The 27,460-nt window shown below is 47.9% G+C and overlaps 1 protein-coding gene across 1 annotated transcript in view; it reads right to left on the bottom strand.

The window, feature by feature from the left end:
* RAPGEF5 (Rap guanine nucleotide exchange factor 5) overlaps positions 1-27,460 on the bottom strand; it is a 245,401-nt gene that overhangs the window by 71,536 nt on the left and 146,405 nt on the right. Inside the window, exons 10-11 of the mRNA XM_069088737.1 lie at positions 9,483-9,601; positions 8,913-9,001 (exon numbers count right to left, since the gene is read on the bottom strand). Of these exons, the coding sequence (XP_068944838.1) occupies positions 8,913-9,001; positions 9,483-9,601 (208 nt within the window). The remainder of the gene's footprint in view (positions 1-8,912; positions 9,002-9,482; positions 9,602-27,460) is intronic.

Raw genomic sequence — 27,460 nt, 5'->3', positions numbered from 1 at the left:
CAGATAAGATTAAGCTTTAACTCCCCCCACTTATTGCAGAATTCCCACTTAATAATGTATACAGAGTACTTGACAAACTTGCCTTATACATGTTAGTTATTCTTATCTTCTGACTTTGTTGGCATAACTAAACTCTCCCTGTAATTCAGTGACTGTGCCCAGGGCTGGGCTTTCCCAGGTGTGGCTTTTCCCTCTTCCTGAGGTGTGGCCAGTGTCCATCTGTGGTCAGGCCTTCATTTGGGCCACTGCCCTCCTCTTTGTCTCTCACTTGCTTTGTGTGAAAGGTGTTCTAGGTAGAGAATTCTGTGCAGTACACCAGGATGGTTCTAGCCTGTTATGGGAATGTGAATTTAAGATCTTCCCTGCCCCTAGGCCTTTTAATAGGCTTAAGTGCACCTGGAGCCTGTGGTTGGAGGCTTGTTTTTCAGAAGATACTTTGAGATTGGGCAGTGGGTCAAGAGAGTTGTGACATTCTCTGAGCCAAGAGAAGGCTATATAAACCCTGATGTGAAGCTTTGTTTGGGGGCTCACTTTGAGAAGTGTTGTGTGATTTGATCAGACAAGACTCTGGGCAGCCGTTGAGTCCCTCGGCTTTGAAAACCTAGATGTTGATGATTCCCTCTGGTAACTGACTAGGTATGGATGTAATGGTCAGACAGTTGGAGGCCTGTCTACTTGATATGTTTCTCTGTATTTGTTGTCTGCTTGTAACCTCTGTACTCTCTGAAGTTCAGGGTGCTGACCTTTTTCCCCTGAACTAGGTAAATGACATATGTTTGATTAAAGCAAAATTGTTAACCCATTTTGAGTTGCTTTCCTTTGGAAAAGCAGATGTAAGAACTTGTGTTGGCAGACACCTTGGGAATGCTAAGGTGCTTGATGCTACATAGCCCCATCTTTCTTACAACACTGAGTCACTGACCAAATCATGCTCTGCCCCCCTCATTTAGTACAGCCCTGTTAGATCGGTAATACTTTGGGGATTTAATTCCTCAGGGGCGTCTACAGTGCATAGCTGAGTCAGAAAATGAAGGGCACGGCACTACCCTTTCTTCAACCAGGTGGAACCAGATGGAAGGAAAGGAACCATCAATAAACCCAGGAATTAAAGGAGAGGGTGGCCCTGTCACTGAACAAAGCCATGTGCTTTCTAGCAATCGATCAATCAACATTTATCAAGTGCCTACTATATGCTAGTCACTGAAAACTTTGTGAAAACCTCCCAAGGCCTTGGCAAGATCCCTCTGGGGCTGGCTTCTACCTCTGGTTATGAAGCACCACTTCAATTTTTTAATTTCATAGCACATTTCCTCAAGGGATTTTTGTCAAAACTGCCCATTTGACACAATGTTTCTTTATGGATGCATTTAACCCAGAACCAGGCTGGAGAACCATGTTATACCAACAGGGTCTAGTAATCCATCTCCCCATTAGCAGTACCATGTGGCTGTAAACAGTGGGACAATGACACACATTAGTGGGAACTAGAAAAAAAAAAGATCAGTAACCTTGTTTGCAGTTGTTAAGGAGTGCCTGTATCTGCTACTTTTGAAGGACTTCCAGGGTAAGCCCAAGGTCCTTTTCCAGACCCACAGCTCTGTGGTTCTCTGGCTAGTGTAGTTATAGATTTCTCAAAATTACAGAATTTTAGGGCTGGAAGAAAGCTTAGAAGTCATCATATCCAACGCCCCCCACCTACACACATCCTTTAAACTCTTTCCTTCCTTCCTTTTCTTCCACCCTTCTTTGTTTTCTTCCTTCTTCCCTCCCTTATTTCCTTCCATCATTCCTCTTCCTCTTATTTCCTTTATTCTTCCCTTCCTTTTTTCTTCCTCTCTCTCTTCTTTCCTCCCTTCTTTTTCTCCCTCCCCTTCCTTCTTCTCTTTTTTCCTTTCCTTCTTCCCTCCCTTATTTTCTTCCATCCTTCCTCCCTCTCCACATCTTCCACACCTCTCTTCCTTCCTCCTTGCCTTATGTGAAAGGCATTTCTTTCCTTCCTCTCTTTGTTCCCTCCCTCCCTCCTTTGCCTTAGTGACTATAATTTCATTGATATAGGTAGATTCCACTGAGGAAATTCCCTCCTTCAATGCAGACTGGCCCCCACTTGGAAAATTATGTCCTTAGAGAGTTGTCTAGAGATGCCAGGAGGCTAAATGATTTGTCTGAAGCTGCAGAGCCAGGATGTGTTAGAGCCAGACCTTGACTTCAGATCTCCTTGACTCAGGCTGGCTTTCTCTCTTCTACATGATATCACCTCACCCATCAGAACAGTAACAGAGAAGAAATTAACAGAGCTGGGCAGGCACTAGAATGAAGAGGGATCAGGGAAGGCTCACTGTACAATGGGTTTGAGCTGAGACGTGAAGGAAGCCAGGGGCAGAGAGGAGGAGTGAGAGCATTCTAGGCAGGGGGAGAGCCAAAGAAAATGCCCAGAGCTCAGAGATGGAGCATCTTGTTCCCAGAAAAACTAGGAGGTCAGTGTTACAATGTTAATTGTGTTCGAGTATGTTTTTATTTATTTTGTAAAATATTTCCTAGTTACATCAAGCAGTACTCAAAGTTTTGTGGGGGCAAATGTGACCTCGAGCATAGGGCAATGAGAAATTAATTGAGCAGCCCAGAGTCACACAGCCAGTCAGCATCAGAGGAAGGACCTTGAATGCCGTTCTTCCTGGCCTCATGGCCAGCTCTCCATCAACTCCTCTACATAGCCTCTCCTGATCAGATAATATAATGTAATACAATATAAGATAAAATAATAAATGTTTCATTTCCATTTCAGGGGCAGGTAAACTAAGATTCAGAGAGATTAAAGGGGCTTGCCTGGGATCACAAAGCTAGCAAATGTTGGAGATCATTCTGATCACAGCAGGCAAGCCCACTCGGGTAAAGTAGCAGGACACCTTGAGGGGGAGATGAGAGGTAGCCTGTGCCAGCCAAGTCAAACCAGCCTTGCCACCACCTTGTCCAGCATCTCCTCCCAGACGCTGATGGAGGCAGCCCAGGACCTTGAACCCAGAGCCTTGGGAAGAGCAAGGCTTCTAGTCTAAAGCTGTCAGCAGCATCTGGGAAGCAGCCCCTGTGAGATACAGCCTGTGCACCAACTGCTTAGGGGCTGCATTTATAGCTACTGAAGACCCAGAAAGGAACCTTCTGGCCCCAGAGTCCTTGGTCCTGTCAGATGGTTCAGCATCAGAGACTGATAGGATTTCATCAATGGAAATGACCTTTACAAAGAAGCATTAACACTGTTTCTGTACCCTATGGACCATGGGGCTTTTCCATCTGCCTTGCAGCTGAAATCACCTGGATTTGTGATCTTCCCCAATAGAACAGAAGCTACCAGAGGGCAAGGACTGTCTCACTTTTGTATTTGGGTCCCCAGTGCTCTCTCTGCATAAGCATTTAATCAATACTTCAATCATTCATTCATTCACTCTGGTCGTTGTACATACTTAATAAGTATTGGTTGAATGAGTGTAATATTTTTTTCCCTCTGAGCTTTGTTCTGACAATGGGGAAAAATCTCTCTCAGAAGTTTAGCTATCTATTCCTCAAGCAGCTGGAGACATTTACTTCAGGCAGTGAGGGACCTTCCTTACATGAGTGTCACCAGCTCTTGTGTCACTGCAGTGTCCAGCAAGCCCATCAGGGCCCTTCACTGGGTCAGTCAGATCTCCCCTTACGAGATGAGGTGCTTGTTGCCACCTCATGGTGAACATGCCCCTCTGATGGCCAACCTGTCCCCTTGTCATCTGCTAAACTGCCTGGAGAGAAGAGAGAGGAGGGGCACACCACTCTCTTCCCAGGCTATTCATCCTTGACCTCCAGGGATGGAGGAGCCTGCCTGGGCAGGAGTGTCCTTACTGATCCATTCCATTTGGGGACCCATCCCTGCCCCATGCCAAACAAATGGTACTGTGCTGACAACCATCAACACGATCTGGGGCTCTGGATGCAGCAAAGTAACCTTGGATGCTTGGATCTGCCCCAGGTGTCTCCCACAAGGTCTGAGGCTCCCTCAGGATTAGAAATGAGATCCCAAATTCAGGGTCATGTCTTAAGTATTTTCAAAGTTCAAAGTATTATTCCCTAATTTATTTATTACAGTGAATAAAAGAGGCAAAAGTTCCCCATGGCCCTGGGGCCAAGGAGTAGAGATGCCTACTTCAAAGGCTTTGATTGCTTTTTAGTCCAGAAAGATAGTGAATATGTTACTTTTCTCCTTTGATTTTCTATATTCTCCTCCGATGGAGGATGGGGGCGAGGAAGCCCAACATGCCAATATACTATTAATGGGACTGTCCAAACTTTCCAAAGAGCTCTTTGGAGTCACAGAAAAAACAACTCACTGAAATATGTGACCCAGAGGTCCTCCCACTGGGCATCGAGCTTACTGTGGTCACAAACAGAAAGGTCTGGTATTCACAGAATAGTCATAGTGGTAGAACTTTGGGGATTAACAAAAAAATAAAAAAGGAAACATAGAGGCTACCCATTGTGGCTTGGGGAATGGCTGAATAAATTGTAGTACATGAATATAACAGAATAATGTTGGCATATAAAATAATGAATGAGAGGAAGCCAAGAAATAAAAGGAGATAGAGTGGGCATCCATTGCTTAGGGAATGGTTGAATAAATTGACGCACAGAAATATAATGAAATAATGAATGCCGCATGCTAACAAACAGTAAATACAAGGAATCCAGGAAACCTCGACCAAACTTCCACAAAATGACACAAGGGCAAGGATGCTGAACCAGGGAAACAAAATACACAAAGGAGCAATGCAAAAATAATACTGAGGTAGGAGAACCCCAGGAAACTGCAACGGACCAGCCTTGGTCACAGAGAGGAAATACACAGCCCTTCTCTCAGTAGGGAAACAGGAGTCTAGAAGTGCAGAATGCTGCTTATACTGCCAGATGGAAAGAAGGAGGAGGAGGAGGAGGAGGAGGAGGGGGAAGGGGAGCAGCAGGAGGAGGGGGAGGAGGAAGGGAGGAGGAGGAAGAGGAGGGGAGGAGGAAGATGAGGGCAGAAGGAGGGGGAGGAGGAAGAGGAGGAGAGGGAAGAGGGAGAGGAGGGGAGGAGAGGGAGGAGGGGGAAGAAGAGGGATGAGGGGGAGGAGGAGAAGGAAGAGGGGGAAGAAGGAGGAAGGAGAGGGATGAGGGGGAGGAGGAGGAGGAGGGGGAGGGGGGAGGAGGAGGAGGAGGGAAGGGGGGAGGAGGAGGATGAGGAGGAGGAGGAGGAGGAGGAGGAGGAGGAGGAGGAGAGGGAGGGGGAGGAGGAGGGAAGGACAGTTAATACTTACTATGCACCTACTGTGTTCTAGGCACTGTGCTAAGCACTTTACAATTCTTATCTCACTTGATATTCACAAAAACCTGGGAAGTAAGTGTTATTATTACCCCCATTGTATACAAACTGAGGCAAACACACGTTAAGTGACTTGCCCAGGGTCACAGAGCTAGCTAGATGTTTCTGAGGCTAGATTTGAACTCAGGACTTCCTGACTCCAAGGCCAGTGCTCTGTCTTCCAGATAAGTCTTCTGAGGCCTCTGAGGTCCCTTCCATGATTATGTGAGGAGGGGGAAAGTAAAAAAGAGCTAGAGATTCTACTCAATCACACCACGGAGAAGCCTTCATTCAGTCCTCCTGCGTGCACCAGGCACCGGGCGCCCAGTCGCCCACAGCTCAAGAAAAGCTCACAATGGCTCCCCTCAAGTTAGGAGCTCCTGCAGGGCAGGGACTGAGTTCTGCCTTTCTTTGAATCCCCAGTGCCTGGCATACAGTAGGTGCTCGATAAATGCTGGTTGACTTTCCTACCCAAACCTTCTTTTGTCCGATGCAGTGAGGAGCTCCAGAGTCAGGGGCTGAAAGCAGTTTGGGTTTTGTGGCCTAGGCACATGGTTGAAGTGACTTATTGAATCCCAGAGTTGCTCTGATTGGGGGACATGGGGGAAGACACATCTGGCTTCTTCTCAGCTCCCAAATGATACCAGTGCCAGCCTTGAAGGACACTCATCATTCCGGCTTTAAAAAAGTGGAAAGATATGAACAAGTCCTTGGACTCTATCTCAGAGAAAGAGAAACAAAGATGCTTCTTCACATTATCATGCCTGTACTCAGTGTGGGATCAGAGGAGCTTGGGTTGAGAGCTGGGAGAGACCATCAGGTTCAGTCCCCTGACTTCATAGGTGAGGGAACTGCGGCACAGAAGAGTTGGATGGCCTCCCAGGGTCACACAGCTAGTCAGTGTCGGAAGTGGGCTCGGTCACCTTCACCAAGCCCGATGCCTAGCCACTAACCCAAGCTTCACTGGGTGCACATTGCATCGCTCCTATAGAAAATAAACTCCTGGGGCAGCAAGGGGGCCCAGTGAATAGAGCACCGGCCCTGGAGTCAGGAGGACCTGAGTTCAAATCCAGCCCCACACACTTAACACTGACTAGCTGTGTGACCTTGGGTAAATCACTTAACCCCAATTGCCCTGCCTTCCCCCTCCAAAAAGCAAAGAAGGAGGAGGAGGAGGAGGAGGAGGAAGAAGAGGAGGAAAAGAACAAGAAGATAAACTTGAGGGCAGGGACTGCTTCAGGTTGGTTACTATCCCCAGCCCCCACCCACCCTGCACAGTGCCTAGGACAGAGCAGGTGCTTAATAAATTCTTGGTGACTGACACCCTCAATGCTTGGCACCCACTGGACGCTTGTTGGCAGGCTGGTCAATGAGCACTCCTCGCCTCCTTCACACCCACTTCCAATGGAAGCGTTTCCTGATGCTTTCCCGCTCTCTTCATCCTCATGCACTTGTGCAGAGGTCTGAGTAGAGCAGAAGGTAAGCTCCCTGAAAGCAGGGACCTTTCTCTCTTCCTGTCTTTGTGTCCCCAGCATTAACACGGTGCTTTGCACAAGCAGCCACATGTTTGCCTGATTAGACTGGTCACAGATCAGTGCTTACGTTCACCGCCACAGCTGAGCCCTTGGGTGCTCCATGGGTGAAGCGCCCTGCCTTCACTGGCATGGAACCAAATGCGCCAACATGCCCAGGCACCCGGGCAGAGAACTTTGCCAGGGGCCTCAGTCTGAGGCACGTGTGACGTGCAGCCTGCTCTGCAGCTGAACTAACATCACCTCTAACCCTGGTGGACTCTGGCCTGAGAAGGAAGAATATTCGGACGACTCTGGGGCACACACAGCAATGCACCAACCTGGACTGTGGAGGACCTTGGGCCTTCCATTTGTCCTGGTGAGTGATCGTAAGTGGGACCAGGGATAAAGAACACCCTAAAGTCCTCACGATAACTCTAAGAAGTGGGCTGACTAGGCCTACTGTGCCCATTTTGCAGATGGGGAAGCTAAAGCCCAGAGGAGCACAGTGACTTTAACATGGTCTCACAGCTAGTGAGCGTTGAGGGCAGGATGTGAGCTCTGGCTTCCCAGCTCTAAGGGCATTATTGAAACCTCTGCACCTTTGCAGTGCTATATTGATGATCTTAACATCCCTTTCATTGTGAGCCCTCAGCTTCCTCCTTCCTAAATTGGGAAAGCTGGACTAGAGGGCTCCAAGGTCCCTTGCAGTGATCCATCTAGAACTGTAAGCTCCTCCTCTTCTCTGGGCCTCAGTTTCCTTTTCTGTAAAAATGAGGGGGTTGCATTAGATGGCGTCTGAGGGCTAGCCCAGCTCTAAATCACTCAACCCAGGATCCTACTTATGCTACCAACAGTAACTCTCTCTTGGCACACAGAGAGTTGGTCCATGCCAACTCTGTTCTTGCTGTGTCGGTTCTTCCCAGTATAACCCATAAGGTACCACTGCACATTAAAGACGACTTGCTGGATATCATATAATGTTGTGTGGGCTGAACTCAAAAGCTACTGAGGGCCTTCCCAACTTTCTAACTGTAGTCCAGCACTGGGATTCATAGGAAACTTCCCACCACACAGGGGAACTTAAGAATCCATCATGCAGTGTTGGAAACTTTGAAGTTGGGGTTCATAGGCCCCAGTAAAACCAGTCTAACCACTCTGGTGGAAGCTGCAAATAAAATAGCACCTCTGAGATACCTTGTCTGGAGAAGGAACAGACAGGAGGCCCCGGGACCAAAAACCAAGCAAATCCTGGAACCAATAAGGCAAGTGTCCATCAAGGGGCCTGATCAATGCATGAATTCCTCCAGGCTGAAGGTCATGCCAACTTCTGGCCCGAGATGCATGAGGAAGGGGCACCATGATGCCTCAGTTCACACAGCAAACACTCAAGCTATTTAAAAACAAAGTACCAAACAAAATGGTCTTTCTTCTGAAGGAGCACAGAGGGAGTCCAAAGTGTACTTAGCAAAGAGATTGAAGTCGACATTCAGGACGCCTGATCAATAGTGTCATCCCTCCAGGCACCGATGAATTACAATTTCTAGGTGAAAAGTCAAGAGTGCCATATCTTACACCCTAGAGATCGTTCTGTCCGGCTTGTCTGCAAACCATTTATCTGTGGGATGCAGAAGCTGCCCCCAAGCAGTTTTGTTAATTGTGGGTACCTCTGCCCTTGCTCAGCACTCTCCCAGTCAGGTGACTGTTTCCCCTCAGGTTTCACACTGGGAGCCGACTTGGGCCCCTGCCTTCACGTGGGCTTTAGTTAAAACTGGGGGAGAAATGCCAAGCCTGCCATGGCTGGGAATCCTTGGCACTGACCTGTCCCAGGCCAGCATCCATCTGGAAAGGGCATGGACTGAGCTGGTGGGCAGAAAACCAAAGCAAAGGCATCCCCCCCCGGGGAAAGCCAACCCACCAGGGCAGCGCGAGGCACTGCTGCTAGCCTTGGCACTGCCCCGGCTTGGCAGCGGCCAGGAGCATCCACAGACGCATCCAATCAGCTGGGCTCCCCACGCCAGCAGGAAGGAGCGGCGCCACCTTACCTGTTTCTTTGTCTTGGACTTCTTCCAGGTGCAAGCCATCCAGGAGGTGCTCCAAGATCTTCTCGGGCGTCCCCGACACCACCACGTATCTGGCAGAAAGGAGAGAATCTGAAGACTCATCCTCCGTGGAAGACTGGGAGCGGCTACTCCACTCATCCTCCTCACCCTCCTCGTCGATGTATTTGAAATAAGGCACGTCAAAGGTAGGCAAGGGCAGCTCTCGGCCGCCAGAGAGGGCGCTGGGGTCCTTCCTCTCGAGGTGCGGGTCAAAGACCCTCAGCCGGGAGCTCCCCATGGTACCTGCTTAGTAACAAAGGCATCTCCCCCGCCCGAGATGCTCAGATCTCCCGGGCTCCCCAGTCCATCTGACTGCTGGGGCTCTCCGCAGTCAGCTAGTACGTCCCAGAGGCGGAGAGAGGAGAGGCGGAGGGAGGGAGATGGGGAGCGAGGGAGGGAGCGAGGGAAGGGGGAGAGAGACGGACAAACGGAGAGGAGGAGGAGGAGGCGGCGGGAGCAAGGCGAGCAGCCCGTGTGTCTGCCGCTAGAGGAGAAGGAGCGCAAGCCTCTCACCTCCAATCAGCGCGGGCACTCCCTGATGCGGGGGCCGGCCCGCATGACGACACCTTCTTGAATACCAGCACTGTTCCGTCCGCCTCTTTAACTTGCAAGGTTGCCACTTCATCATCTTGCTGTAATTTGGGGTTGGGGAGAGGAAGGGGAAGGGGCGGGGGGTTGGGAGAGAAAACAAAGAGAGAGAAAAGGTAAATGCTCAGGGAAGGCTGGGAAGCCCACCAGCGCCCGATGCCTGGTGGGCTTTCTCTAAAGCTGGGGGCAGGGTACAGTTTCCTGGGGCTGGAAGGACATTTTAGCCCCCAGAATGAGCTTGGGGGGAAAGCGCTGGATCTGGAGTCAGGGGCCTTGGGTTCGAATTCTAGCTGGGTGGCGCTGTGTTAGGCACTTCTGTCTCTGGGCCTCGAGAGTCCTCCTACGGAAAGCCAGGAGAGACTGGCCCAAGTGGTCTCTCAGGCCCCCTCCAGCACCAACTCTTATCCTATGATCATGGAATCTGAGGACCTAGGTTCAAATCCTACCTTGGCTATCTTGAGACCCTGAGCAAGTCCCTTTCTTTTTGCTGGGCCTCATCTGTAAAATAAGGGCATTAAGAGAATCACAGGGACCCCAGAGACCATCAAGTCCAAGTCCCTCATTTAACATTTGAGGAAACTGAGTCCTATGGAAGTTACTTAACTTGCCCAATGTCACACGGGTGGGAACCATGACATCTGGCATTTGAACTCAGGACCTCTGATGTCCAGACTCAGTGGTCTTTCTGCCAGACTATCAGCTTAGACTCAGTAACCTCTAAAGTCACTTCCAGATCTAAAACAATAATCCCAGAGAACCATGGAAATCCTTTCAAGTATCTGGAGGAGAAAAGAGTTAGAAAAAATGAGGGCACAATTATTAAAAGCAAAAAAAAAAAGTTCCCTGCACAAATATCACGAATCAGAGAATTCACAAACATCCCAAACAATTGTGGTCTATTCTCTGGGCTCGAACTTTACTACTGAGAACTGGGGGCTCTTTCATTTGTCCCTCGCCCAGGGTCTGCCCCAGCTCAGGAAGGCTGCTCTGCTTCGGAGGCCAGTCCGGATGGAGTGCAAGCAGCCAGCATCACAGTCAGGCTTTCAAGAGAGGTCACTGACTCAGGGCATCCCTGCCCTTATGTCCTGCGTGACTCTGCATGCCTCGAGGCCCACTCAAAAGGAGCTCCTGTTAGCAGCCCACCTAGGCTGAAATGTCTATGTGTTGGGTCAAGGAGCTGGCCTCTCTAATCTCAGAGGGAGGCAGGAAGAAGGGGAGAGGAGGATGGGCACCAAGGGGGATGGGAGGAGGAGAGAGGAAGGAAGAGGGAGAGAAAAGGGGAAGGATGGAGAAAGGAGGAGGAGACAGAAGGAGAGAGAAGGAGGAGATGGGGGAGAGAAGGGAAGAGGGGAGAGAAAAGGGAAGAGGAAGGGGAGACAGAGGGAGAGAGGAGGAGAGAAGAGGAAGGGGGAGACAGGGAGAGATGGAAAGAGAAAGGGAGAGAAGAGAGGGGGCAGAGATGAGAGAGAGGGGGAAAGGAGGAAGAAAGGAGGGGGAGAGGGAGGAGAGGAAGGAAGAGGGGAGAGAAAAGGGAAGAGGAGGACAGAAGGAGAGAGGAGGGAGAGGAGGGAAGAGGGGAGAGAGAAGGGAAGAAGGGGAGAAGGAGGGAAAGAAGGGGAGATGGAGTGGGAAAGGTGGGGGCTGGGGCAGAGAAGGGTAAGGGGGAAGAAAGAGGGGAGAGAAAGGCGGGAAAGGCAGAGTGGGGAGGAGGGAAAAGGGCACCAGGGAAGGATTCCCTTTTGACCCACACAACCTCCCTCACAGCCTTGAACAAGGGGAGCCCAAGGACAGGGCACCGAGGGAGGCGGGCCAGGTGCTGCTGCTGCTGCCTGGGCACTCTGGGCGCCCTGAGAGAGACTGATTAGCATTTCCTAAGAGCTGACAGTGGAATCTGCCCCTGGGATGGCTGTGTCAGAGCAGTTTTTGAAGGAGAGCTGAGGTCAGTAATTCTGGCTTTTGGAACAGTGTGGAGTGGGGGCAGAAGTGAGCAGAAACAGAGGGTAGGTAGCAGTGGAGGGGGATGGGACCCCCTCAGCTCATGGCTGGACTTCACACGAATGCCAGCAATGTGTTGTGAAGCCCTCAGTGTTGTTCCAATGCTTAAGAGAACACCTTACAAAGATCCTACATAGATTACAAATCATACAGATCGCAGTTACTTGCCCTCCACCTAATGGAGCCCCAGCAGAGGCCCTCATCACTTCTCCTGCACCAGGTCCCTCCCTTATCACCCAGAGCCCGTCTCTCCCCCTGGCCCAGTCCGTTGTCCACCAAGCAGCCAGAATCATCCTCTGACCATGCTTCTGCCCTGCTCAAGAATCAGTGGCTCCCTATGGCCTCGAAGACAAGATACACACTCCTCAGCCTGGCCTCAGAGCTCTTCCCTGGGCAGCTCCCACCTTCCTTGTCCCTGCTGGTATATCCACATTCCACCCAAACCGAGCCTCCCGAGAACATCTGTCCTAGTCCTGATCTAGGCCTCCCAGCTGCTGTCTTCCTTTTACAAGCCATCCCCCTGCCCAGAGTGCACTTCCTCCCCACCGCTTCAGCCCTTCCAGCATCCTCAGGGGTGCCTCCTGCATATGCCCTTCTCCTGATCTGTGGCATCTCCCAGGAGGGAGACCAGAAGCGACTTCAGGGCAAGCACAGTTTTCTTTTGTGCCTGGTGCTTAGTGGGCTCTTAACAAATGACGATTGACTGTCAATTCAAACTCTTCATAAGGCTGGAGGTGTAGAGGCCAGTTTCTACCAAGGGCAGGAGTCAGTGATAGACTAGCTACATCCCATTACCTTCTTCCTAGGCTAAGAAATGATGGGCATTTGTTATTCCCTGTTTGTAGAGGTGGGGAGACATTGCCAGATTTTCCAAGTAAATGAGCTGCAAAGATGGGGAGCTTGGCTACCAGGTCTGAGGTGGGGCTGGGGGGCTCTGGAGACCCTCTGCTCCAGGGCTTCCTCACCCCCTCTGGGCCCAACCCCTTTGGCAGACTGAAGAAGGCTAGAGATTCCTTCTCAGAATAATGTAAATTATTAGTATTATTAATTATGTAAATTAGAAAAATGTGTAAAATTAAGTACAAAGGACTATCAAGGAAATTCTACTGAAAAACAGCTATCAAGACATTAAAAATGGGCCTCCTGCTCATTTTACAAGTGAGGCCCAGAGAAATGAAGTGACTTGCCCAAAGTCTCATAGATAGAAACTGACAGAGACAGGATTTGAACCCAGGCCCTGTGACTCCAAAGCCAGTATGTATTCTTTCCACTAGACCACTCGATGTTGAGAACATTACCCAAGCTTCCTGCCTCAAAGGCTGAGTCATGTAAGCCCTCTGCCTCCCTCCAAATTCTTTTCAAAAGAACTTTTTTTCCAGTGGTGATTTCAAAGGGCAATGCAGTTGTAGGATTCATTAGCTATTTTTTAAAAAAACTCAATCTCTTCACAGTTAACAAAGTGGCCAAGTAAAAGAGACACAGGAAGTCTGCAAGGTCAGATGACCAGCTACTGGGGCCATTCGTGAGGGACCTCTACTGCCCAGCCACAGGCCAAGAAAGCCAATGTCTAATGACCATCTTCCATTCCTTCTTCTGTTACATAGAGGAGATGAAACAAGGGGTCACAAAGGAGATAGAGACATTCAGAGGGACCAGGGGAGATAGAAGGACAGACAGAATTTGTTGTTTATCTGTTTTTGATTCTTCATGGCCCCATTTGGGGTTTCCTTGGCAGATACGGGAGGGGTTTGCCATTTCCTTTTCCAGCTCATTTTACAAATGAGGAAACTGAGGCAAACAGGGTGCAGTGACTTGTCCAGGGTCACACAGCTAGTATGTGTCTGAGGCTGGATTTGAACTCAGGTCTTCCTAACTCCAGACCTGGTGCTCTATGCCCTGCACCACCTACCTGCCCATAGGAGACAGAGAAGGACAGCCTCAAATGAAAACACTTTCAGTAGAAGGCTTAGGACACACCTTTCCCCCATGTCCTCTAAAAGACAAGCGATTGCCCTTCTCTTGGGCCCACTGTCACCAGGAAGGAAGCGCCTACATAGAATGTATGGAGTTATTCACTGCCACGGGGCAGCCGTGCCCCTCTGGATGGGCCAGGCTTGGCGAAGGCGTCCCTCCATAACTTCTGCCATGAAAGGCCCACTGCTACCAGGCTGTGCTGGGCAGAGAAGGTGGGCAACACCACAGCCTGTAGGCTGGTGGAGGGACCCGGACTGGGGTGGATTGATAGGACGCATGTGTCACAGTGATATGGCAACCATTACAAAACCCTGGCCAAGAAGAAAGAAAGTGGAAGATGGTTCTACAGAGAGGCTCCTGGGGCAGATGAAGGTTCCTGAATCAGGATCCTTCCTCATTCCCACCTCCAAAGAGGCCATCCAGGACCACTGAGACCTCAAGAAGCCTCCACCAGCGTGGGCCGCTGACCCCTGCTGACACCCTTCAGGCAGGAGCTCATTCCCTCTACCTAAGCTTTCCTTACTAGGAAATGCTGCCTTTTCTAGACTGAGGCAGTCAGCCCACCTCCTCCCCACATTCCTCCCTGGAAGAGTCCAGGCTCTCTCTTTCCCAGCGATGGCATGTTCCCTACTCATCAGTCTCTTTTTTAAAATATGGCACTCAGAATTGACCACAAAGTTCCTAGTCTGGTCTGCCCAGTGCAGTGGACAGTGGCATGAGCCCACTCCCAACCTGGTCACAGCTTCCATTCTCAGGAATCTTTCCTGCTGTTATATTAAGCCATGATTTTCTCTTCCTGTAGAAGCATTTGGCCAATGACAATTAAGGCTTTTTCCTTCTTTTATCCATAAGGCCATAGAAAGAGTGCTGAAAACCCCCGAACAGAGCAGATGCAGCCCCCCGCAGACCGCATTCTAGCTCCCATTGGTTTTAACCAACAGTTTTTCATTTGTTTCAAGTTTCACAGAAGTCTCTATCTCCAGTTACCAAAAACAATTCTGAAGGTGATCTCAAGGCTGCTGAATTGTGATAATTCCCCATGTGATTTCAATGATCAGCAATCAGTTTGGCCCAGACATTGGCCATTCAGCCCGACCTTCAGCTACCGCAATCACAGAATGATTTCCAGGGTAATGAGTCTCCAGCTCTCCCTGAGAACTTTTCTATCTGTCAAACACTTTAAAGGTAATGAGCACCCTGAGAACAGCTCAAGGACATGTACGAGCCAGGCAGGCTGTACCTCAGAGGACGGAGCCCATGAAGGAGCTGGTTGTGCCGAGGCCAGACAAGGAGGCTGCCACAAGTCAGCTCAAACACCAGCACATCCTCTCCCTCCACCATTTCTCCTGTGCTCCAACATCCTCTGTTCCCAACAGGTCCTCCAGATATGGGTGGCAGGCCAATCAATGCTCCATCCCTAGGGCTCCCAAAGTAGCCTTCTACCCTTCAAACACCCCAACCTTCACTGCTCAGTCCCAGCAAGATAATCAGCTAATTCACACTCTAGTGTCAATGGCTCATATAATTTATGGTAATCACCTGGGAATTTTTTCTTTCTTTCTTGGTCTGGACCTGTGATTTCATTGACATAGGGGAGCTCCTAGCACAGAGATTCCTTCCACTGATGCACATAATTGGCAACTTCTCTGCCTCCCACCTTCTTAACATCACCTGAGGTCATGAAGAGATTGAGTGTCTTGCCCAGGGTGAGTCACTAGGCTAGCGTCTCTCAGACCTTTGAACTTAGGTCTTCCTGACCCCGTGGCCGTGTGGCCTCCTCAGTACAATCAATAATAAACTCTAACGTTTACAGAAGCCTGGCACATAGGAAGAGCTTCACGCAAGTCTGCTGATTAATTGCTTTTGGCAGGCACATTAGAGAGATGCTTGGGAGAAGGAGGCACTCTTTTCCAAAGACCCACTCTAAGCACAGATGCTAGCTTTAATCCATTTGGAATTTTTGTGATCTTTAGTACAATGGGAAGGGGACTGGCATGGAGTTTGGGGATCTGGGTTTGAATCCTGACTTGGCCATTTATGATCTGTGTGGTTGTGGAACACCTCCTCCCCTCCCCCCCATTTTTGCTTTCCTAGAGCTTAGCACTGTTCTTGGCACATAGTAGGCTCTTAATAGACTGTTAATTGACTGACCATAAGCCTCAGTTTCCTCATGTGTTAAGGAAGTAGATTGGCCTCCAAGGTCTCCTCCATAAATCTATGCATCTGTGATGATCCTCGGAAGGAAGACGAGAGGAGGCAACTGATCCCATGTGGAGATAATTTGCAGCTCGTATGCTGGATGACAGATCCCAGACTCAGGCTGGAATGATGGACCCAAACCAACCAGATGACATTTAATGAGGATAAACGTGAAGCAAGCACTCAGGCTAAACAAATGAACTGGGCACCTGGTGGGGCAGATCTTCCCATGAGTCCCAGGAGCTTTGGCGGGCTACATGTTTCATGTGTCAATGGTGCCATGTGGCTGCTTGAGTGGCTGCTTAAGTGGCTGATGCAATCTTAGGCTGCATTAATCACAGTATAGACTCTGAAGCCAGGGCAGATCCAGACCCACTGTCCCCCGAGCCTGAGCTCCAAGTTTCACAGGGACCACCAGACTCATTAGGAAGAAGGGTGTACTGGGAGGGAGAGAGAGAGAGGAGGGCTGGGGCTGTGCCAACCCCATCGAGCAGGAATGGATTCAAGAGCTGCAGCTTTGGTCTGGAGAAGAGAGGACATGGGGGAGTAATGGAAAAGGGGAAATTGATTTCAGAGAGACAGGAAAGATGTACGTGAACTGATGCAGAGTGGAGGGAGCAGAACCAGCAGAAGGAGCCAAGCTCCAACATCAACATGAGGAATGTAACAATCTTGAGGACTTTTATAAAGTGAAAAAGAATGAAATGAGTGGAAGCAGGAAAACAATGTAGACAATCACCGCATAACAGCAAAGACAAACAAGTTTGAAAGCTGGAAGGACTCCTGATCAATACGATGACCATTTGTGCATCTGTGATTCCTGAGGACTGATGGGAAAACATGCTCATTACCTCCTGTCAGAGACAGGATGGACTTCAGGGTTCAGAATCACACACACGTGTATGTAAACATATGTGTCTATATACACATATGCATGCATGCATGTGTGTATATATGTATGTGTGTTTGCCCATGTGCATATGTGGGTATATTAAATATATATAAATGTAAATTTACATATGGCCAATGAGAAAATTTATTTGTGCTTGAATTTACCTACTTGTTACAAATGACTTTTCTTTCTTCTCTTTTTTTTTTTATTGGAGTAAGAGAGCAAAGAAATTCCTGTTAATTAAAAAAAAAAAAGGAAAATGGAGAGGTGGGAGTGCTGCAGATGTGAAATGTCATGTCATTGTCCGATGGTGTTGGCTTATTGTTAGCTTTGCTTAATTGTTTCACTTTGTTGTAAGAGAACTCTTATAGAAATGGGCTATTGCTGTTTAGTCACTTTAGTTGTGCTGACTCTTGTGACACCATTTGGGGTCTTCCTGGAAAAGATACCAGAATGGTTTTCCATTTCCTTCTCTAGCTCATTTTACAGAAGAGGAAACTGAGGCAAATCAAGTTAAGTGACTTGCTCAGGGTCACCTAGCTAATAAGTATTTGAGGCCAGATGTGAACTCCTGAAGAGGAGTCTTCCTGATTCCAAGTCTCGTGCTCTAACCATTGTACATCCTAGCTACCCCCAATAGAAATGGAATTAAATGTAAATGTTCATTATGTAAAAAGAAAACAAAATAACAAATCCTTAAAGAAAAAGAGGATATAGACAGATGGAATATCTGTCTCTTCAACTGCATGTAGGATTGTCTGGGGTTTGGTTTGGTCCACGACTTATAGCCTGGGGCAATGAGAAAGTAAATGACTTGGCCAAGATAACACAGCCAGTGGATGCCAGAGTTGGACTCCATGACCAGAGCCTCTGTGTCCCCACCAGGCTGCCTCTCACCTGCAATTTCATTACCACCCTCATCATAACTCTCATTTATGTCACATATTAAGGTCTAGCTTATCTCATTTGATCCTCCCAATAATCTGGGGGGGTAGGTGCCATTATCATCTCCATTATATAGTTAAGGAAACTAAGGCTGAAGGTACTTAAGCTGAGGGTCACACAGCTTATAGATGTTTAAGGAAGGATTTGAACTCAGGTCTTCCTGGATCCACTGTCACCCAGCTGCCAGATTCACCATATTCCAAAGAAGGCACTACATGGTATTTCAGAGGGCATGGGCCAAGATAAGTGGGTGAAAGAAAGAAAGCAGATTTTAGCTCAACATAAGGAAGTGCTCCCTAACAATTCACGCTATTTAACAATAGGATCATGCAAAGCAATGAGTTCCTGCTTCCCTGGGATAACAATAGGAACAACAATGATGTTATTCAATAGTTATTGATATAGCCCCTCAGCGGTTCCCCACAACTCCACTATGAATAGGGCACAGAGGATACAAAAAGATGAACAAATCAGTCCCTGCCCTCAGGGGGCTTAAACTCTAGCAGAGGCAGGATGGAAGAGACACTCCACACACCAAAAGCTTAGTATAGAACAATACAAGGCAATTTCAAGAGCAAAAGAGCACAACTCTGGGAGATAGGGAGCATATGTTTTAGTAAACCCACTTTGGAAGAAGTTAAGTCACTTCCTCCTGGTCACACAGCTAACAAATGTAGGAGCTAGGATTGGAACCCAGGTCTCCTGATTTCAGATCCAGAGATATTTCTAGGCTTTTTTAGGAGCTGGATAAGTAAGTGTGATGGAAAGTCTTCAAAGGGTTCCTAGAATAGGGCCTTAAAGGTCACTTTGAATTCAAAGACTGTCAAATACAGTTGACTTGAATCCAGTATCTTCAGAAAATACAAAGGCATGAGCTGCTCCAAATAGTCTTCTTAAAATTCTCCCATCTCCCTCATTCAAACACAATGCCAAGCACTAGAAAAGCTCTCTCTCTCTCTCTCTCTCTCTCTCTCTCTCTCTCTCACACACACACACACACACACACACACACACACACACACACACACACCCCTCTTTCCCAATGCTACCATTTTAGCTCAGTTCAGGTCATTTCTTCTTGCCTAAATGATTACAATCTCCTCCTACTTGGCCTTCTTGCTTCTCATGGAAGATTTTCCCAATCTGTCCAGCATTACTTTACTAATGCACTGGCCTGTTCCTACTGAGTAAAGGATACATCCCAATCCCAACATTCAAAGAGAGAATCATGGAGTCTCAGAGTTCCCTGGGACTTCCAAGGACATTGAGGCTAATTCATCCTTGAATGAGAATGCCCTTTACAATATTCCTGACTGTCGTCATCCAACCTTTGCTGGAAGGTGTTCAGTGATGGGGAGTCCATGAACTCTGCCCATCCCATTTTTGGACCACAGTAATGGTCAGCATCAAGCCGAAATCTTTTTTTTTTTTCAATTTCCACCCATTGTTCCTTGTCCTACTCTTGGGAGCCAAGAAAAATAATGCTAATTCCTCTTCCACATGCTGGACCTTCACATACAGGAAGACAGCTGCTTTATGCCCCAAGTCTGCTCTCCAGGCTATATGTGCCCAGTTCCTTCAACAGAAGCCGTCACCACCTTCCTCTGAATACTCTATAGCTTACCAAATGTCCTTCTTAAAATAGGCCACCAAGAACTGAACACAATACTTCTGCCCCAGCCAGAGCAGAGTGGGACTGCCCCTTGTGCACCAACAACGGGGACTCAAAAACGTTTAAAGAGTTGAAGAAGGAAAGACATACCTGATTCAGCAACTAGCAAGTGCTTCTGAAATTCATGCAGCCTGTTTACAAATGGAACCACCAGCATGTGACATGCTGCATATACGGGCACAGAGAGGGAAACGTTGTTAACATACTGATCTAAAAAGCTGTCCTCTGGGTCCAGACAACTGTGCATGGGGGAAATGGTCCCTGAAGTTGCTGACTCTGCTTCGTGGTTTTTTTTCCCAGAAGATATGAGTAAACAGATCCTTGTAAAAAGGTCAAAAGCATATCGCTGTCAAGATGAAGCTGATTAACAATGTAAACTGGGGGAAAGATTAAGCAAGTAAAATGTGTGTCAAGGTGAAGAGTTTCCAGTTCTATTTTCTGCCTATAAAGGGTTTTGTGCAGCCTTTTATGAGAGACAAACAGAGAGGGTGCTGTGTGGGTTGAGAACAAACCCTTCTCAGCCTAGCCTGTGTAAACAGCTCTGGCAGAGGGAGAGCATACCATCCATGGAGCCAGAACTTACTGAGTGCACTGCTGGGTCTTTAGGGGGACTAAAACAAAAACCAAATGGTCCCTGCCTTTGAGGGGCTTACATTCTAGTTTGGGGATTGAGTCCAACACGGGCCTCTCCAGCTCTAAAGCTGTGATCCTCTAACAACGTCTAGACTTCAGTTTCTTCACCTGTAAAATGAGAGGGCTAGGATAGATGAACAGCAACATACCTATGACTCAGGGGTGAAGGGAATGCTATTTTTGGAAGGGCGGAGAATTAAGGAAAGTTACATCTCAGCTGAGCAATGAAAGAAAGAAGACAAGGATTCTGAGGAGAAATGGCTCCTGTGTTGAATCGTGTTTGGATAGAATAGAGAGCTGACAAAGAAAAGAAGTGTGAGAGATGGGAAAAGTAAGTGGTAGCCAGATTAAGGAGGGCTTGAAATACAATGCTGAAGAGTAGTTTATATTTTAATCTCTAGGCAATAGGGAGCCACTGAAGGTTCCTGAGAAACAACTCCTAAGGATTCCCTGTTTTTCTCCCTTCTAAGTTTGGATTTCTTTGTTTAAACTGGAACTGTATTTTCAATGGTATTGGCAATTCCCAAGGAAGAATCTCCATCTACTGATTCCAGTCTTCATTTCCTGTGCAATTTGTAACCTGATAGTGTTGTGTAAGGGGTAAGCTATTTGCCCAGGGTCACAGTCATTAGATGTCAGGGGTAGGGTTTGAACTGGGATCCTCCTGTCTTAGACTGAGATACACAGCACCACAGAGCCAGCCTAAAAGCTTTGAGTTCTGATTGTGATCAAATCTCAGCAGACTAGCTCTCCTACAGACAAATGCAGGGGGTGGGATTACAGATCTCATTGAATGAACACAAGGGATTGCCAGGATGAAAGAGTATCCAGCTACCTCAAAGGCAAGAATGTAACATAATCATATTACCTCTAATCCTGTTTCCGACACTTACTGGCAGTGTGACCTTGGGCAGGTCCTTTAAGCTCTCTGTGCCTCAGTTTCCTCATCTGTAAAATGAGGGAGTTGAACTTAGCCCAAGAAGCCTCAATTTTACTTCTTTCCAACTTACATTCACAACTCTTAGTTCCTTCCTCTAGGAACAAAGAAAACAGTCTAGATCTTTTCCCACAGTCCTTCAGGTACTTGACATTTTCTATTCTCCAGGGGAAATATTCCCCAGTTCTCTCTGCTGACCCTTACTGCATGATTAAGACCCATCCTTCATCCCAATTATTAGCCTCCTCACTCTGGGAAATTACTTTGCATTTACTTCTTTGCATACATAGTGTGGACCCTCCCTAGTAGGACACATCTCCATCCCCCAACAAAGTGATTTGCACACAGTAGGCCCTTAACAAATGTTTCTGGAATTTCATTCAGTTGAATCCTTCCTCCCCTCCCCTCTGGATGCTCTCTAGCTTGTCAATGTCCCTTCTGTGCCCGGAATCAGAGACAGTTCTCCAGGTGTGACCAATCCTTTCTTCTGCCTCCAAGATAAAGTAGCTCCAGACTCTGTCTTACTTTAAAGTCTTTAGTGGGGGGAAGGGAGGCACTGGGGAGAAGGGTATTCTATAATCTCCCTCTGTCATGTGCTCCAGGACCTTACAACCTTGACAATGACCATTTTCTTTCTTATCTAGAACTCAGATCAGCTCCCTGAAATCCGAGCTCATTTCATAATGCTCTGTGCTCAGTGGAAACATGATTCGATGCATCAGCCCTTGAGGACAGATAGGTCTCCTGAACACTATCTCTGCAAGAGAAGTATCTGGCTCTGGCCGTAGGCCACACTGGGATGGGGCAGGCCAGGAAAGAGCAGGCTAGGAACTCAGCTGGGCTGGATGCGAGCAGGTGGACCAGAAGTCAAGGCCAGAGAAGTGAGCAAAGGCTGAAAAATGGAGAGGGCAGTGAGGGTGGGGGGAAAGGAGGGGAGAAATAAGCAAAAGTAAAGGGCAAGAGCTGGGCTTAAGACACAGGGGGACAAAGGTGGCAGTGGAGGCAGAGGGTCCTGGCAACATAGGGTCAGAGCTGGGCAAGGTGTTCTATCAGGGATGAGGCCTGACAACAAGCATGGCATAGTGGCAAAGAGTTGGCCTTGAAATCAGGATGACTGTGACCCAGGATAACTTGTTATTTCTCCCTCTTTGGTCCTCAGTGTCCTCACCTGTAAGATGACAGAGGCAGATAATATTGACTTGGATTGGACAATACTGAAAGTCCCTTCTGACTCTACACCAATGGGCCCAGGATCCTCAGCATAATCAATAGAATAATTCACATTTATGCATCCCAGGGAGCTTTGCAATGTGCATTTTATGGGGCAAGGAATGGAGGTCTTAGAGTCATTTCACAGGTGAAAAAACAGACTCTATGACTGCCATTGGCCACACACAGTGCCCGCCAGAAGCCTCATATATGGGAACCAATACTATCCAGCACTTACATAGCTCCTTAAGATTTGGAAAATGCGGGATAAATATTATCCCTTTTGTTTCTTACAACCCTGGAAGCTGGGTGCTATTCTGATCCCCATTTTATGGATCAGAAGACTGAGACTCAGAAGTTAAGTGATCAGCATAGGGTTGCACAGCCAGTAACCGTCTGAGGTTGGATTTGAACTCAGGTGTTCCCTGACTTGAAGACAAGAACTGTAACGACTGTGCCAACTAACTGCTCTCCACGCCTGTCCTTGGTATCACTGGTTTTAACTGGGAGAGAACCTTAGACGCCAGTCAGTTCAGCCCTTTCCAACTCCTTGCACAGGCCATCTTAGTATGGCAACTCAGCACAGTGGCAAAAGCCTTGACTGGGGAGCCAGAGAACCTGGGTTCAAATCCTGTCTTTAACATATAATACCTGGACCCAGTTTCCTCATGTATAAAACAAGGCTCTTTTCCAGTCGTAGAGGGATAAAACCTTTGCCTAAAATACAGGACTTTTCTCTTAGCTATTCAGAATTCTTCCAATCAGGCATTCAACATTTATTATAACCTTCTACATCCCAGACACGGCTAAGCCCAACTCAAGCGGCATGGCTTCCAAGAAAGCACCTCGATCTTGCTCTTAAGGATGGACTCTTCCCCTACCCCCAACCTAAGCTTCTCCAGGCAGAGGCTTCCTTCGATTTCTGTAACCCCAGCCCTGAGAAGAGGGGCTTACAGAAACACTAACATAAGAGGCTGTGATTTCCTTGACCCACAGTGATCACAGCTCACAGATAGGCAGTCTCAGAGCACTGCCTGATGCCCATTTTTCCAGGGTCGCCCAGCTCAGGACAAGAATGAGGACCCAGGTCTTCCCTTCTTCATGTCCAGACCTGTCAGGCTGCTTCTCCTGCTCACATGTATGTGAGACACAAAGCTGGAAGGGACCTCAGATAGAGATCTCCTGCACTATTGCCTTCATTTTAGAGAATATCTGAGCAAATTCAGTTAAGAGGCAAAGTTCTCCGCAAACTTCAAGCAAGAGTTAGTCATTCCATTGTGATTTATTGGCTCTGAATCAGGAGGTCAGGGCTCCTTCCAGCCCAAGGTCGGACTCCTCTCAGAAAGGAGGGTGGGCCTGAAAGTGCAGGAGGAAACCCAGCAAGCTCAAGTCGGGAAAGGAGGAAATGGAGAACAAGGCAGGCCCTGACATCACCTTTGTCCTCAGCAGATGGTGTCCTCACCCTTTCCTTCCTCCAGTGGGCACTGGCCTCAGAACTGCTGACAGCTGTTGAGGCCAGTTTGGCAGCTCTCTCTCCTCCACCTACCAGACTGGGGAGGGTCCGGCAGGTGCAAAGTCTCATCCATCCCCCCATCCTGAGCACTGCCAAATTTTGCAGTGACAAGGCAGTCTATGAAAAGGTAGCAGATGTTTAAGTCAAGAAAAAAAAACTACCCTCGCATATCTTGGGAGGCTGAGGGTGGGGGGTTGGCAATAATTTTTGTTTTTATATGACCTGGATTTTCTCCGTACCCCGATCCCTTCACCATCCCAGAGAGCCATTCCTTGTGACTGGAGTTCCTAACCTGTAGTCTGTGAACTTAAAAAAAAAGTAAGCTGATAAATGTATTTCAGTATAACTAATTTCCTTTATAATTCTATGTATTTCATTTTATGAACTTAAAAACATGCTTCTGAGAAGGGGTCTAGAAGCTTCAGGCCCAAAGTGCCAAACAGAGACTGACATGAGAACTCTTCCTAGTGACATGACCATGGGTAAGCCCCTTAGCTTTTCTGAGCCTCAATTTCCTTATCTGTCAAAAATAAGGAGAGGGAGGGCAATGCCATCTACTGTGCCTATTTCACAGGGATCATTGGGGTTTCCAGTGTCCAGTGGCTGCTGTATTTGGGGTAACAGATAGGTAGCATGTAGCACATTTGGAAGGGTCCTTCGAGAACAGTAGTCCAGCCCATTCTCTAGACTGATGAGGAAGCCCAAGGAAGGGTCACACATGTGGTCAGGAAGGGTCATCGACATGAGTCTGATTACTAAACTATTATTTTAAAGAGGAAAATGTGAAGACCCCTCCAGCCCCAGACAAAGGAAGGAAAAACAGAAAATTGTCAGCTGCAGAGACAATAGAAGGAACATGTTGTGGCTGTCGATGGTTTGAACAGATAAAGTTCTGCTGATCCAATTTCTGGACAAACTCAAGCTGTCTGATGTGTGTTCACTGGAGACACCAGCCCAGCTTTATTTCCAGAATGAGATGATGGGTCAAATCTCATTCCCAGGTACCATGCCAATCACTTATTTACTTTCGGAATCTTGAAAGGGGCATCCGTGCGATGGACTTCTTTCGACCCCAGGGGAGATTTAACAGAAATAATTAGAATGGGATAGTGACAGAGGATCCCCTTCTAACTCCATTTTCATATCATTTCCCAAACACCGGCAATCCTAAGGGGAAGGCGAACCAAGACAGAAGCTGGTCCCTAGATAGTTGAAAGGCATCATGAATCGAATGGAAGGCTAAGCTAGAGTAGTGATTAAAATTAAGTTTCTCCATTCCAGTTGTAGTTAGAGTCAGCGCCTGGGGTTTGAATAATTCATGGTAGCAATCTCAGAGAAGCTTTGAAAATCTGAACAACTTGATAGTATTTTCAAAAGTGGCACTTTATGAATAGCCCTGTGGCCTCGGTTCCTCTTCTGAGATTTTTCCTACTCTATCAAAAGTTCAATGGAATGTTGATCACAGTCTCCCAGAATTGGAAGGGACCTCAGAGGCCAGTTAGCCCAGCTGGGACCTGAAGAAAGGCTCCCTAAAAGGTCGTCATCCAAACTTGACTTGAAGACCTCCAAGGAGGGCACTGGCCCTTCCTAGCACCCCATGTGGCTCATCGCACTTTGGCATGGCTCTGGTTCTTAGGAAGGCCACCCTCCTTCCTCCATCCTCCTAGCCTTCTGGGGCTAATTCAAACAAGCATAATCCCTTTTCCTCCTGACAGACTTTCAAGTGCCTGCAGACAGCTACTCCACCTGCCTCCCACCCAAGTCTTCTATTCTTTCTCCAGGCTAGTCATTCCCTTCATCTATGGATCAAAACCATTCAAATCTTCCGCTACCCTGCATCTGAACATCTCTGGTCGCCAGAAACTTTAAGCAGAAAGAAAAGCACATACAGTGAGCCGGGCAAATGCCACAAAAGGATTGGGGCAGGTGCGCCTCTCCACGGTTTCCAAATGTTTCTCCTTTTTTCCAACTTCAAGGAGTCAGGCAGTATTAACAAGGGCACCCTTCGTATTTATGCAAGTTAGGGAATGACAAATTCCTTGTTTCCATAGCGACATCTCAATCACATCCGTGGGCAGGGAGCTGCAAAGCATCTTACGTAAACACTTTTTTGTTTTTTCATGTGTATGAACCCCTCCAAGGGTCTGTGGCGAGGGGTGCAGGGCGAGGCTCCAAGATGTCCTTCTACAGGAAGTTATGCATCAGGGTGGGGCTCGGGGATGCTGGATTTGGAGTCAGGAGAGAGGCAAGTGTGAATTTTGCTGGTGACCATTGAGCCAGTCAATTCAACCCTCTGAGCTCCAACTTCCTCATCTGTAGAATGGGGCAATATGGCCTAAAGGGCCCAGCCCATGAGGCTGTTTTGAGGATTAAATGAGTTATGGTGTGGAAAGTGCTTTGAGGTCTTAGAGCATGCTGTTCATGACTGCTCTTATGGTACTGCCAAGTTCATGTCAAAGGCTGCTCAGGCAAACTGGACAAATGTGGCAGGTCCCGGTCATCCTGCTGCCATCTAAGTGTGAGAAATGGGAAGGGGTCAAAAGGAAGGGAACAATGAATGAATGTGAGACAGAGAGACACAGAGAGAGAGAGAGAGAGGGACAGAGAGAGACACAGAGAGAGACACACACAGAGAGAGGGACAGACAGAGAAAGAGACAGAGAGACAGGGATAGAGAGAGACACAGAGAGAGAGAGGGAGAGAGAGAGACAGAGAGGGAGGGACAGAGAGAGAGGGAGGGAGAGAGAGAGGGAGAGAGAGACACAGAGAGGGAGGGACAGAGAGAGAGGGAGGGAGAGAGAGAGTGAGAGAGAGACACAGAGAGGGAGGGACAGACAGAGAGAGAGACAGAGAGAGAGAGGGACAGAGACAGAGAAATGGGAGATGGAGAGAGAAAAGCAGATAGAGCAGCAGGACACCAGGAAAAGAGAAGAATGAGGTACCCTAATTCTCATTATACAGATAAGGAAACTGAGGCTCAGGGGGTTAAGTCTTGTGTCACAGAGTTCAAACTCAGATCCCTCTTGACTTTGGTGACAAAGAGAATATGGTTCTTATTTCCAGCACAGTCCTGGGCACTGAGGATTGCAAAATGGACTTTTAGGATGGAGGCAAAATAGGCAAAAAATAGACAAAACAGGCAAAAAAAAAAAAGGCAAAATAGCCTTTTAGGATGGAGGCCACCCAAGTGACAAGCCCTTCTCACAAGATGCTTGAAGCATCAGAGGATCTTTGGCTTAGACTTTGTCACTTTGTCACTTGGTTGACAGACTCCAAGAACAGCTGTGGCAGTTCAATACCTGTTCTCAACATGGTGAGGAGCCTACTCTGGGGTTAGCTTGAGTTGTCCACAGGCTATTGTTGTACAGTCATTTTTCAGTCCTGTCCAACTTTTCATGACCCCATCTGGCATTTTGTTGGCAAAGATGCTGGAGGGGTTTGCCATTTTCTTTTTCAGTTTAGTTTACAGATGAGGAAACTGAGGCAAACAAGGTTGAAGTGACTTGCCCAGGGTCACCCAGCTAGTATGTATCTGAGGCTGGATTTGAACTCAGGAAGGTGAGTCTTCCTGACTCCAAGCCTAGCACTCTGGCTGCTGTACCCCCTTTGGTTTCTACTTTTAAAGCCTTTCCTACTTGTCAGGGACCTACCAGAGCCTGAGTTCCTGTAGCATACCCTTCAAGAACCCCGGGTCATCTCCATGCTACCACAGGGGATTGTGACAGTAACAAAGTCTGAAGTTTTTACTAACTCAATATTTTCATTTTCTCAATGGTGAGGGGGCAGGACAGGGGGACAGAACATTTTTCAACTCTTATCTCATCTGATCATGAGGACAGCCCTGTTCCCAGGGCTGGGAGGAGGGAGGGAAGGGGGAAGGGGCACAACTTCCTGGGTCTCAGGTTCCTCATAGCTTGCTTCTGAGCATGTTACC

Source organism: Petaurus breviceps, unplaced genomic scaffold (assembly GCF_028583685.1).
Source record: "Petaurus breviceps papuanus isolate PSGF00001 unplaced genomic scaffold, PetGlider_PUasm1.0 185, whole genome shotgun sequence".
In the NCBI taxonomy this organism is placed as follows: domain Eukaryota; kingdom Metazoa; phylum Chordata; class Mammalia; order Diprotodontia; family Petauridae; genus Petaurus; species Petaurus breviceps.
This window is presented reverse-complemented; position numbering and strand designations above follow the sequence as displayed.